Genomic DNA, 14,230 nt, shown 5'->3' with positions numbered 1-14,230 from the left:
CACTTGTGTATCGACCGTTATTGTACTTTATCATTACAAATCCATTACTCTGCGTATGAATTCGCGAAGCACAATGATCCGATTATTAATCCATGATCCTAAGCTCCTAAAATTCTCAAGAGCTGTTTTTCTGAACACATCCATTCATAAAGAGAAAAAAACGAGATAAATATTATACAGAAGTGCCATATGAATGCATACAGATGACACCATGAAGTCTCACTTATAAGTAAAGCCTGAACATGCTGTCCTTGTTATATTTGGAGTATTTTACTGTCAATAAATTTTGTAAACGGCCTGACAGGGTCCAGCACATGTAACATCAGTATGGTGCTCCTGTGGCGTGGTTATGTATGTACTCATGTGGAGATGTCAGACTTTAAGAGTCACTTCATCATGATGATTTATGATCTCTATGTCTCTTGTGATCCATATATGGGCCATAACTCCCTGGCCTGAACATACCAATGTAACTTCAAACTCGTATCCAACAAGCACAGGATTTTCAGTCTTGCCCAATTAAAGGTTTATGCATCCCATAAATCAATAAGAATATTTTTTCTCCAAAACAATGGCATATATTTACATTGAGCATGAACAAACTAAAAACCTCAAATGAGAACTGTTCTATTTTGTTAATATAGACTTGATTATTCTTCTACGACCCACACAGATCATTTAATACGGTACACACTTATAATGACAAATGAGATACCATTTTTAAATAAAACATCAATATTGGTATGTTCAAAGCTCCTTTGCATTATTTTGAGAAGCACAAGCTTACCTTTCTCACACCAGGAGGAAGCTGCTCCCTCCGCTGTCACTGTGCGTTTACTCCTGGAGTTTCTTATTTGGTGTATAGTTCTTAAGCTTCATTCTCCAGCCTGGTCCCATATTTAAGGGAGGAGTCACAGTTTCTCATCACACTTATGTCTTTGATCAGAACTCATGGGTAAGCCTATCCCTCAGCCAACACCCCTGAGGAGCAACAGGACACCTTTGAGGACCATCTCAAGTTGGGTTGCAAAGGTGAAGTCGGCACTCAAAGCTGAACAAAGAGCACGGGGCACAAGTCACAAAGTAAGTAGCCAATGCAATCTTTAGTATTTATACTATTATTGCACCAGGTTTATATGCGAGTAATGCACCTGGCCAATCAGCATAGGTTGGGGTTGTCTCAAGTGTTAAACTCGATGGCCCTGAATTACTACATATCAATAGATAACAGACAACTCTCACTATAAGCATGCACTGATTTTGTGCTATTTATGTAGGAATTGGATCATTTGGACAGCATCTTCAATAAATTGATATGCAAAATATTTAGAATGCATGAGCATTTTTGCAAAGAAAAAAATGCTTTTTATAGCCAATGGGCAAAATATGTTTTTTATGGCATTTCATTACGTGATTGTTGTTTCTAAACCCGAACGGAGATGAAAATGTTTGATTCCCACCGGAATAGTTCTCAGAAAGATGAACAGAGACATCTGTTGGGCCAAAAAAAATGTTCATGATTCTCTCTATTCCTTTCAAAGTGGTTTCCTATTATCATGTAATGACGAAAGGATGCTACACCATCTGTTTTCTTAGTTTGGAGAAATGTGTGTGACATGCAGCTTTTACATTGATCTATAAATGTAAACAATGTTTATTTTAGGCCATTATGCTCTTTTTATTGGACCCACATCACTCCACAAGCCAGCAACTCTGAGATTTCTGGTCAATTATATTGGAGCACAATTTAGGAAAATTTAATGATGAAAATAGATCAAAATCTATGGATTACTGAGAAAAGCAAATAACATATATTCACAATACAGATAATTTAAATTAATAATTCTATACTGTATTTCATAAAAATTTATGCATTTATGTCATAGACAATAAGAAATGTTCAAGCATAAATATGTAAATGGATAATAATGACGTGATCAATAATTGATAACTTGCAGGTGCAGGCATATCACTGTAAAATACAACAGGCAATCCTAAGAGCAGGGTAACGGAAAATACCATTTAATAAGTCATAAAATATGACATCAAATTCGTCAAAGCAGTAAGAGAAGCCTTGCTGCCATTAATGGGGGGTTGACATCTTAGGACAGGAGACCCTTTCCAGGCCTCCCTTGGGCATATTTATAAATCAATCATATGTCTCAGTTGCTAGGCATGGCTATTTTTCATCTCCTACAAATATGGTTATCCCTGATAAGAAGCTTTCTGCAGATAAACTTATCTTGATGTATTGCTTACACTATAAATCAGCACCTAATTTATAGTTATAAGATTGTGTGTTCTTTCTGGCACACAAACCCTTTGTGCATATGTTTTTGTCTGTGTGTTTGTAGTAAATATTACATAAATAAGAATTAATATGAAATAGTGTCTAATAGTTTCTAACACACACATATATATATACATATATATGCAACATATCACCTAGGCAACTGCTACGCATATATATTAAAAGGAAGCCAGTGACATAGTTTATGAAACCTTTCAATCTAGCTGTTATGAAATGCATCTGGGAATAGTATTACTATCATAGGAGATTGTGGCAAAATAGAGCTCTTGAAAAATGTTGTCACTCTGCATTTAAGATGAGAGTGTGCGTCAGAGGTGTTTTGATGGATAGTTTTATGAGGTATGTGACCTATACCAGACAAAAACATGCAGGGCTACTTGACTCACACCAGTGGGCACATGCTATAGTGATAATTGAGAAGCAAAGTCCTCAATTTACCAACGCTTTAAATTACTACTCTACAGAATGTAGCAATTTCGATGCATCTTTATCATGTTATTTTCAATAACACTGTTCTTTGTGAATCAATTCTAAGATATACTGCATTTGTTGAATTTGATTATACTTCTGAGATCTGTGAATATAGATTCAAGCATGTCAATTTAGGTCTTTCATACAATATACATGGCCACAAGTCCTGCAAGGTCGCAACTACTCATCAGTTCACCAGAAACAAAATTAATGAGGCTTTTAGAAGCTTTAGAAACCCTTCCTGCCTCAATAAAAGACCTAGTTCTAATCCAAAGAAAACATAATTGCTGCATATTTCTTGCTAACAATTTACTGCCACCACCTCCAGACACAATTATTGTCTCTATCTTCATTCTATGAAACCCATCTAATAGAGACTTCAGGAGGTATGAGGTTTACTCGAAATGTGTCAGCATTACATTCCTGGAGCAGACATATTGCTTAAATCCTGATGTTGCGGATTGGTGTAAGTGACACTGTTGCCAGATTTTTTTTTTCCTTCCTGTGACTGGCCCATGAATTACATTCTAGACAGCTGGAGTGTTCATGTTGCTGTAGAGAAAAGCTGACAGGAGTGCTTAGCTTAGCCCTGCTGCTAAGCTCCATGCTCCCTGCCTCAGGGAACAGACATGATCAGAGTCAAAAATTCATTATGCGTCCTCATCACAACCATGTATAGCACTTCTTTTAAATGCAACAAATTCTATAACTTTGCCTTAATTTCACAAAAATCAAAACTTGAAAGATTAACTGCATCAGCATCATCAAATACACCTGAAGAACAGTAGGTAAGAAGTGAATTTAAGTATAGAAATCACATTTTTAAATTCCCAAAAAATAAAATTAAAATAAACACATAATACCAAAAATATGAGGTTGAGGTTGATTCCTTCGCCCATTTTTAGTATTTTATTTTCTATTGATGTACAGCACTTTGGCAACCTCGGATGGATTGAAATGTGCTTTATAAATAAAAAACAGAATACAAAATACAATGCAATACAAAAATGAAGCATCTGTCATTATTTACATTATTAGATCCTCTTTTTTTTTCTGTGGAACTCAGAAATTCACAAAATTCATTTCACAAAAGAAATCCATGCAATTCATAAGGAGACCAAAACTAAATTTATTATACTGATAATCTTGAACTCCAATGAGCTGAACTTGAGGACCAAAGCCACAGTGAGGTTCATTGATTCCACAAATCAGTCCAATTCGTGGATGAATTATTTAAGAACGATTTCTGAACAAAATCAATGCTTCAAAGAAAAAAGCCTAGCTCAAAAGAACAATTTGTTCTCTGATCCAATTATTGAGTTCAACTTACTGACTTAATGGTCCGGTTACAGCAGTTCTCAAGTTAACAGAGTATAAAATAGAGTAAAATATTCCTTTCTCAAAATCACTTCAAAATACATTTTTCCCATAGTGAAAAGAAACTCTTTTTGGAAAGATTTGGAAGAATATAAGGATGAGTAAATAATGACAGAATTTTTGATTTTGTAAATGAGTTTGGATGAATTATCGTGCAAAACAGCTAAAACTTCATAGCTGCTATGATTTATTTGATAACTAATGCTATTCATCCCACAGAACAGAGTTCTCTGAATCCCACATGCCAAGATGAAATTTACAAAAAGTAAGGAAGAAGAACCCACTGCTCCTGGGCAAGGTAGATATTCATCTATACACACATGTTCAGTAAAAAAAAAATATATATATATATATATATATATATATATATATATATATATATATATATATATCACTGAGAACCTTTTCAAAATCCATTGATTTCATGTATAAAGTATCACAGCTTTTAACATTCTCTTTTCATCCCTCAGTGGCAATTAGGAAGCGATCTAAAGTCCCAGGGGTAATGATCACACAGTTTGTGCAGGAAATCCCAGTAGGAAAAAGTCATCCCGACTTCTCCCGCAAACCCATCGCCTTGACTATTCAGGAAGGTACAGTGCAGCAGCTCAAAGCATCTTTAATGCTCAAAGAAAAGACATAATCACTGTGTTTTTCAGAAGTACTCAACTGACTTTGTTAAACCCTCCTCATAGGAAAGCTTGCAGTTTTCAGAGCTATCATCACAGGAGATCCAACACCAACCGTGACATGGGCTCGCAATAATGGAGATCTATCTGATCCTGAAAGATATGTTGCTTCATTTGATCCAGTCTTAGGAGAACATCAGTTACAGGTGCCGTATTGTCTGCAGCTTGTTTAATAGCATTAATTTTTCACTAAAAATCTACTTTTATTCCAGTATTGTTTCTAATTCTAACATAACCTTACATGTTTAAAGGAACAGCACTTACTTGCATCTGCTATTGTTCTAGTATTAATAGTAATAGAGTATTACTGTACTACTCTATTAATAAAAAACAAATTGCGATGCCCAATAGATGCCCAATGTTGGAGTTGATCAAGCAGACACATACAAGTGTTATGCAAGTAATGAATATGGACGTGCTATAGTCACAGTCACACTCAACGTGATTGAAGGTCAGTGCAAAACCTCTACACGTTTGTGGTAAGCAGAAAATACAAATAGAACAAGTGAATCAATTACCTGACTCGCCTGTGCTTGAAAAAAAAAAAAACTATTTTTTTTTTCAGTTGGGTTCAAGAAGAGCAAAGCAATGCAGGAAGCACGATTAGGTCTGTTTGCATTCAAGTCCTGAGTGAATCACTAAAGCAATAAAGAACAAAATATTTTAAATGCAACCTCTCCTCCAGACTAAAGATAAATAGCACAAATATATTTATTTTCAGAGCAACGAGAGAAAGCAGCAGTCGATTTAAAAAAGACCCTGAGGACCCGGTAAGATCTTGCTGATCATACCAATGATGGTTCAAGCACAACTTGCATTCTGAATGGCCTGTTTATCTGTTTTTTTGAAATGCAAATGCAGCTGCATGTGTCCAGCCTGACCCTGGACGTCCTGGGAAGGGGTGTTCATGGTGTATTGTGCTTTTGCAGAGCCGAACAAAAGGAGGAGAGGAAAGATGGAGAAGTTGATGAGAAATTTTGGGAACTATTGCTGAGCGCCGATAAGAAAGATTACGAGCGCATCTGTGCTGAATACGGGGTGACTGACTTCCGCTGGATGTTGAAGAAACTGAACGAGAAGAAACAGGAAATAGAGGAGCAACAGTCGCAGGTGCATTTCAAATAAACCGTGAAAAATCATTACTGTACTATACTGTACTTGCTAAGGCTTAACCAAATCCATCAAACTAAATAATAAATGTTATAGTTTTCAACATATAAATACACCGGCACTGGAAATGAATGTGATGTGTGAAATACCTCACTGGTCTCTATTACTATTTTTGCTCAAGAAGTGCATGTGCTAAATGCCTCTGTAAATCTAGCCTCTGAGGTGTCTTTTCAAAGTTTCGAAAGTATATTTTTAACTTGCTTTTCCTCCAACAGTACATTGAACACCTGAGCAACCTGAGACATATTGAAATCAAGATGCCTGGATGTGCCGAATTTGAATTTGAGATGGATCTCAAAGATCACAATGCCAAAATCTTCCTCTTCAAGGTTAAGCAATCCGCACATTTTTGATGTCTTCATTTTGTGGTTAAAAAATAAAATTAAATCAATTTACAAAACGTATCCACTTTTTGTTTTTTTGTTTTTTACAGGATGGTGTTATGGTTCCATTTACCTTTGATACAGATGAGAAGCATTCTCTGCGTCAAGTCGGCAGGAAATTCATCTTTAGTGTACATGGTCTAAATGCAGAAGATGCTGGATTGTATCAAGTCGATATTGAGGGGGTCAATGTCTTCTCCACTGACTTTAAAAGTGAGCTTTCAGCTCTATCTATCCACTAAATGTTATTCAATTAAAAGGACTGAGAAAAATTCTATCCGCATTTACTCAACTTTATATTTTTCCATCATCTTTAGGAATTTCTTTCTTCTGTGAAACACAATAATTTGGAGAATTATTGAACTTTCCATTCAGTTAAAGTGGATAGCGATACATGACATAAGACATATGATTTATTTGTAGAACAACCTGAAACTTAATGATACACTGATCACCACATTAGCTTTCAAATCTCATCTGCACTTGGATTCAAATTAAAACATTCAAATAAAGGGAAACATAAGCCAACAGTAATTTAAATTTCTGTACTTGGCATGGAGATTGATGCAAAATGTTTTCTTTTGTGTTTCACAGACGAGAAAATGTGAGTGTGAATTCTGAATGAATTATGTCTTTAATTGTAGGAAAACAATTGAAAGTTGTTATTTATTTAGTACTATTAAAATGTTTCTTTGACTTGAATAAAAATTATTTGAAATCACATACAGTACAGTTTTATGTTAATGCATGCTTTTGTTCTTGCCTCTACCTCTACAGTTCCAGCGGTAGACTTCTTGGTAAAGATTCAGGAAGTGAAGGCTGTGGAAAGAGAGGATGCCATGTTTGAGTGTGTCTTATCTACTCCACTCCCTAAGATATCTTGGCTAGGCAAGAACGTCGCCCTGGAACATGGTGAAAAGTATGACATCTCTGTCTCTGAGGACATGCTAATCCATAGACTGGTGGTGAAGGACTGTATGCAAGTGGACAAAGGCATCTATGCAGCTGTGGCTGGAATGAAGTCTTGTAACGCCTGGCTGATTGTGGAGGGTAAGATCACTCACATTTATCGGATCAATTGATAAACATGTTAAAGTGTGCTGATCCTTGCATATACAGTAAATGCCATGTGAGAAAAATTCATAAACTAATATCATTGCAATTGAAACATTTATTGAGTCAGAGCAAATTTGATTCAAAAATTCAAAGTTAGAATCTTTTGTTCACATTCAAAAGTTCAAATTATTCTAATGGATGAACAATTAAATGAACATTGATTGCTGCAATTACATAGTTTCTGTATGGATCAACTTGACAAGCACTAATAAGTAATTAAATCTGAAAACACAAAATCAGCCATTTCAATCAAATGTTTTAAATCTAAATGAATAAGGAACATAAAAGAAAACTGATTGCTTGCATTGTTCAAATGGCCATTTATGTCCATCATATCATTGAGAGCATGCAGTACGTGTGCAGTTTTCCACTCAATGACCAGAATATTAACACCTCATTCCTATGTCGGTCTGCCCTTGGAACAGCTGACCCAGATCCGAACCAGAGGGGCAAGAAGGGAGCGCGCAAAACCACTCAAGCAGGAGGTGGAGGCGCAGACCTGATCAGGATCGCGGCAGAGCAGCAGGAGAAGCTGCAGAAGGAGCGTGAGGAGAGAATGGAGCAGCTGAAACAGATTCAGGCTGAAGAGGCCGCTGCCAAAGAAGAAGAGAAACCAGCAGAGGAAGAAACTGCTGCAGCAGAACCACCAAAACCAAAGGCTAAACCTAAACCTAAACTCAAGCCTAAACCAGAACCCAAGACAGACTCTGAAGGCATGGCAGAGGAACCAGAACCTGAGCCAAAACCTGAGCCAGAGGTGGAGGAGGAACAACCAGAACCAGAGGAAGCTGCTGCTCCACCACCACCAGAGGAAGAGGCACCCAGTGAGGAGCCAAGGAAGAGAGTGAGAACCGGGCCCTTGGTCCCAGACACCATTATCGGTAAGACTACTACACTGATTTACCACTTCCATTAGCTGATTCTTCTGATTCTGTGTATGTTTAACTACACAATAAAACTCAGTCGGTTATGCAGTATGTTTATGATTCACTAAAATTAACCAGCTTAAAAATATCAATAGCTTGAAGGTTAGGCTTCAATAGTCATGCTGTATGTTTTTCTGTTCACTAAATAGAAAGAGTTATTTGCTCGTCTCTGGTCATGCAGCAGTTTTCATGCTGAATAGTAATGCTGGAAACACTTTCAGAGTATTTTAAGACAGCGTTCCATCTTCACAAGCAGAAAAAATGCATTTGAGTCAACCTTATTTTTTTCCCCAGACACATTTTCTGTTGATCTTGCCAATGCATAATTTTTCTGATGATATAAGTTTAATATAACCTTTAAACTGTTGTCAATGTACCTGTTGTTCAGATCCAGGAGTTCACTTCACCAGTGGACTGTCAGATGTTCATGCCATCATTGGTCAGTCAGCTGAAATGGTGTGCAAACTCAGCAGTGAAAAGTGCGATGGCATTTGGTATAAGGATGGAAAAGAGGTAAGCACAGGTTTTTGATGCTCAAAGTCCCAGTCTAATAATTAATATTACCTGAATAAATAATTATTATTAATTTCATCTTTATAGATAACAGCCACAGATGATCTAAAGATTGTCAAAGATGGAGCAGTCCATAAATTAATTGTATCAAACTGCAAAGAGGACGACAGTGGAAAGTATCGCTTTGAGGCTGATGGACGTAAAACTGAGGCGATGTTGGTTGTGGAAGGTAATTAACAATATCTGAACAAAATAGAGAGTTGCATTTTCTGAAAAATCAGTCAATAATATCTATTGTATATTGTATTTCAGACCCACCAAGGATGAATCAAGATGACTTGGCTAAATTCTCAGAGCCTGTGATAATCAAGGTTGGCCAAAATGCAATTTTCAAAATGGACTTTGTAGGTCGTGAGACAATGAAAGTGCAGTGGTACAATGAGGGTGAAGAGATGCTTGAGGATAATCACATCAGGATTGAGAAGTCAGATAGTCACAGTCGCCTTCTACTGGTGAAATGTCAACGCAAAGACAGTGGAGAAATAAAGCTGAAGCTCAAAAATGAGTTTGGAACCATCGAGGCCCTTTCGAGACTCATCGTTCTAGGTTAGTACATGAAAAGCCATGTAACATTCACATGTAATTAAATAGATAGCAAAGATATATATATATATATATATATATATATATATATATATAACCTGACCCCAATGGAATTTACAAACATAATCCAATTCATAAGCCACAAGACATTTATATACATCACATTGTACAATATTTTTCTTATAATTCAGACAAACCTACCAACCCAATGGGACCTGTTGAAGTATTAGAAGCCTCAGCATCTTGTGTGGAGTTCAAGTGGAGGCCCCCAAAGGACGATGGTGGTTCTCCAATAAAAAATTACAACATTGAGCGCAACCAGATTGGACGCAACACCTGGACGAAGATTGGAAATATCCCTGCAGAGCCCCATTACAAGGACATTGATGTGGACCATGGAAGGAGGTACTGCTATCGCATCAGGGCCGTGACTGCAGAGGGCATCAGTGATGTTTTTGAGACCAATGACATCCAGGCTGGCACCAAAGGTGAGGTTACATGGGTTTAGATCTTAAATAGCATTACGATGTCACTGATAATGTAAGCAAACACTCATTATCATATAAACCGTCATGATTTGTTCCAGCATATCCTGGACCACCATCTACACCCAAAGTGGTCAGTGCCTTCAAGAACTGCATCACTTTGGCATGGTCACCTCCCACCAACACCGGTGGAACCAATATTGTTGGCTACAATGTGGAGAAACGCAAACGGGGCAGCAACATATGGGGTCAAGTGAACCCCCCTGATGAGCCAATCAAAGGTTTTCTTTACGTTTCGTAGCTCTCATAGTTCTAATATACTTTTAGTGAGTTCTTTAAATCATGCTAGGCCTTTGCTTACACCTATTTAACTCATTGTCATCTCCTAGGAAAACAGTATGATGTGAAAGATGTTGTTGAAGGAATGGAATATGAATTCCGTGTGTCAGCCATCAACTTCTCTGGTGCTGGAGAACCAAGCACACCCTCTGAATTTGTGATAGCCAGAGATCCAAAAAGTAAGTCAACAACACTCAAACATTTATCACATTAACACATTTTATGATCATTTTATGCAACAAGATGCCAGATGTTCAAAATATGCTGGAATAAAGCACAAAGGAACAAGAAAAAAAAAAAATTTAACAACTGGACCACCTTGACCTTTTTGTGCTTCAATTTGGGATTTCAGAACCCCCTGGTAAAGTCATTGACCTGAAAGTCACAGATTCCACCTATACCTCTTTGTCTTTGAGTTGGACTAAACCGAAGGAGGAGGAAGGTGTCCAGGATGAAGCTAAAGGTTATTATGTGGAATTAAGGCCAGCTGAGAACACAGAATGGGGTCGATGCAACTCAAACCCACTCATTACTCCTTCCTATACAATTCTTGGCCTCAAGTCTATGGCTATGTACTGGGTCCGAGTGGTTGCAACCAATGAAGGAGGTGATGGGGAACCTCGAGATCTGGACAACTACATCATTGCCATGCCTCCACCTGGTATAATATGAATATATTTTAAGAATGTGTATACTGCCATTCAAAAGTTTGGACACACATCACCAAATTTAAATTACATTTATACATTTTGCAAAGGCTTTTTTACAAAGCAATTTGAAGACTTCATTTTTATACTTGTTTATATTTGTAAACAACTACAAACTGTACCTGTATTTTAAAATTATATCAGCTAATAAGTGATTTGTATACATGTGAACTTTATAATTATGTTTTAAAAAAATCCTACGATGCCCCTCATAAAGTTGATCGAGGGAAGCCCCGAGTTTAATGGTAGACTTTAACATTAATCAAAATTTTGGGAAAATCATATTAAAAAAAAATGTGCATGTGTCCAAACTTTGACATATTGCTGCATTTGTTTTAAATATTTAATAATCAACTTTAAGTAACTTTTAATTTCTATTTTTTAAACTTTACATATTGTCATCAAAATTTATTTGCTACTCCTCAAATCTGTTTATTTAGTGAGGCCAAATTTCACCAATCGCAAAATGAAGAGCTTTATGGTCGTGAGAGCTGAAAATTCTGCTCGGGTCAACATAAACTTTGAGGTATACCAATGCTATAGAGCGAAATGGTAGTATTTACTAAACAGGCATTTTCCTATCCTCAGATCTACTTATTTTAATAAAATATTAACTCTCATATCCAGGCATCCCCAATGCCAACTATAATCTGGCTGAAAGATGGAATGCCTGTGTCCAAACATGTAACCGTGAGCAATACTGATGGGATGTCCCAGCTCCTGATTCCCAGTGCTGAGCGTTCTGACAGCGGGATCTACACCATCATAGTCAAGAACATAGTGGGTCAGGAGACGTTCAGTGTTGAGATCAGAGTGACGGGTGAGAGAGCCAAGCACAACAATCCTGAAATCTAATTTGTGGTTTTGCACGCAGAATGTGTTTCCAGATAAGCACACTTGTTCGTCCTGAAACAACATCAACCAATCAGATTTTAGGGTTAGACTTAGTGCTGAGTCTTCAGCAATTTATCAACCATTTAACTCTGATTTCAGTGGTTATTACCTGTTCCAGGACCAAAAACTTGTTTATCATGGAACACATCCTACTTGGCAAAAGATAATATTGAGGAAAATTATGGATTGTGTGGATACCTGGCATGTTTGCAGATGATCCAAAGCCACCTGGCCCAGTGGAGCTGGAAGAAAATGTCCCTGGCACATTGACAGTTTCTTGGGAACCATCTCCTGATGAAAAACGAGATAATCATTTGCACTATATGGTGATAAAACGGGATTCCATCAAAAGCACCTGGCATACAGTCGCTGACCGCTTGTTCAATAACAACTTCACAGTTGTCAACATCATGCCAGGAAGGGAATATAACTTCCGTGTGTATGCCAAAAATGACATAGGCCTCTCAGAACCATCTGAGTCCCTGACATGGGGCATTGTAAGGAAGAAAGGTGAGCTGGCTGGTACTTCTACCTCTTGGTCCACTCTCTATAAAGAATATCAAATCTGCTCATTGAAATTCTTTGTTCCATTTAGCACACTTTCTTATCTCCTGCAGAAAAGTTCAGCCTCAACTTAGCCCCATCCAAACCTTGCAACTTTGACTCTGCTCCCATTTTCACGGTTCCTCTGAAGACGCACACTACCCCGGAGAAATACGAGTGCTACATGAGCTGTGCGGTGAGAGGCGACCCCATACCTCACGTCACCTGGTACCGCAACAACGTCAGCCTCAACACTGACACCAACTACTACATCACTAATACCTGTGGTGTCTGTTCCATGCTCATCTTGAGAGTCGGTGCCAAAGACAACGGAGAATACAAAGTAGTGGCAGAAAACTCTTTAGGTCGTGCTGAGTGCAGCACACAGCTGACAATCTTAGGTATGTTGTCAGAATATGTGTGAAAACACCAGCTGTAGTTTTACTTTGCGTACATGTAAGTGTGCATATAGGTTGAGCTACTATATACCGTATATCTTTAAATAAGTTTCTGCATGAATGTAAATTAAATAAATATGTATATACTGTATATATACACTGTCCTTCAAAAGTTTGTTTGGTAAAACAATATTTGTAAAAGTAGTCTCTTGTGATTACCAGCCTTTATTTGATCAAAAATATAATAAAATTGTAAAATGTTATTAAAATTTACAGTAACTGGTTTCTAGTTTAATATATTTTCAAATGTAATTTATTTATGTGGTGCAAAGACAAATTTTCAGCAGCCATTACTGCAGTCTTCAGTGTAACATGATTCTTCATTTTAATATGCTGATTTGCTGCAGTATCTTTCCTTATTATCAAAGCTGAAAACAATGCTGCCTAATATTTTTTGCTTAATAAATTAAACAACCATTTAAACATTCTGCTGGTTGGGAAAAGTATTTTAATTATTGTATCCTTAAGAAATAATTTAATCTGTGCTTTTTCATTTTTCAGAGTGAAATATCTGTGTGACATCTGGAAGACTCCTCTGACTCATCCTCAATTTATAAATGTAAACATAATTGAAAATCTCAGCTTGGCATTTTCATTTATTAATGTCAGCTGCACGTTTGACTTCGTTTTGAGTCAAGTACAATATTTTGTTTGTTTCAAAGCATTTATGCTACTTGTTTTGTCATTTGATCATTGTATTTCCTTGTCTGTAATTTGCCATCATTGACTGCCATCACTAATAAAAAAAAGAGTGAATTAAATGTATCCACTGGCACAAATTTACTGTTGATAAAACTGTATAAAGCCATATTCTTCAAATTGATCTTATACTATTATGTTGTATGTGACCCCAGTAGGGCAAAGGTTATAAACACTTAAATGTGAAAACAAGTAACATTTGCTCTTAATAGCTAGTAAACCTGCTTGCAAATGTCAGTGCTGTGCAATAACTTTCCCTGTAAATATTTGAAGTTGGCCATAAACCATGATCATAAAGAATCCCTCCAACCAGTAATGATTGTTGAAATCTCCCCAACGGTAAAAGCATTTCCAAAATCAGTACAAAATATGTTACTCTGAGGCATTTTCAAATAAATGTCACCAAATGCAAGAAATAAATTTAAAAAAAAGGGCATAAAAGTGTTTTATTTTTCATAGACCTGGCCTTGGTTCTTGCTTTATAGCTTTCCATTATTAACTTTCCCCTACAGGGACGAAAGTGTGTGCTGGTAGTAAATGGGAAAT

General features: G+C 36.9%; 1 protein-coding gene across 1 annotated transcript; it reads left to right on the top strand.

Annotated features, from left to right (window-relative positions):
* Positions 1 to 4,408: 4,408 nt before the first annotated feature.
* On the top strand, positions 4,409 to 13,491 carry igfn1.3 (immunoglobulin like and fibronectin type III domain containing 1, tandem duplicate 3; the record flags this gene model as incomplete). Its single annotated transcript, XM_079377988.1, has 22 exons — positions 4,409 to 4,457; positions 4,630 to 4,752; positions 4,855 to 4,994; positions 5,200 to 5,327; positions 5,414 to 5,455; positions 5,778 to 5,958; positions 6,234 to 6,347; positions 6,452 to 6,614; positions 7,179 to 7,451; positions 7,943 to 8,398; positions 8,832 to 8,956; positions 9,044 to 9,185; positions 9,269 to 9,562; positions 9,751 to 10,047; positions 10,146 to 10,325; positions 10,434 to 10,562; positions 10,736 to 11,044; positions 11,531 to 11,616; positions 11,718 to 11,910; positions 12,198 to 12,494; positions 12,602 to 12,928; positions 13,487 to 13,491. 22 exons carry the CDS (start codon positions 4,409 to 4,411, stop codon positions 13,489 to 13,491), a joined length of 4,053 nt encoding a protein of 1,350 aa, XP_079234114.1.
* Positions 13,492 to 14,230: the final 739 nt, after the last annotated feature.

This window comes from Barbus barbus (assembly GCF_936440315.1).
Source record: "Barbus barbus genome assembly, chromosome: 25".
In the NCBI taxonomy this organism is placed as follows: domain Eukaryota; kingdom Metazoa; phylum Chordata; class Actinopteri; order Cypriniformes; family Cyprinidae; genus Barbus; species Barbus barbus.
This window is presented reverse-complemented; position numbering and strand designations above follow the sequence as displayed.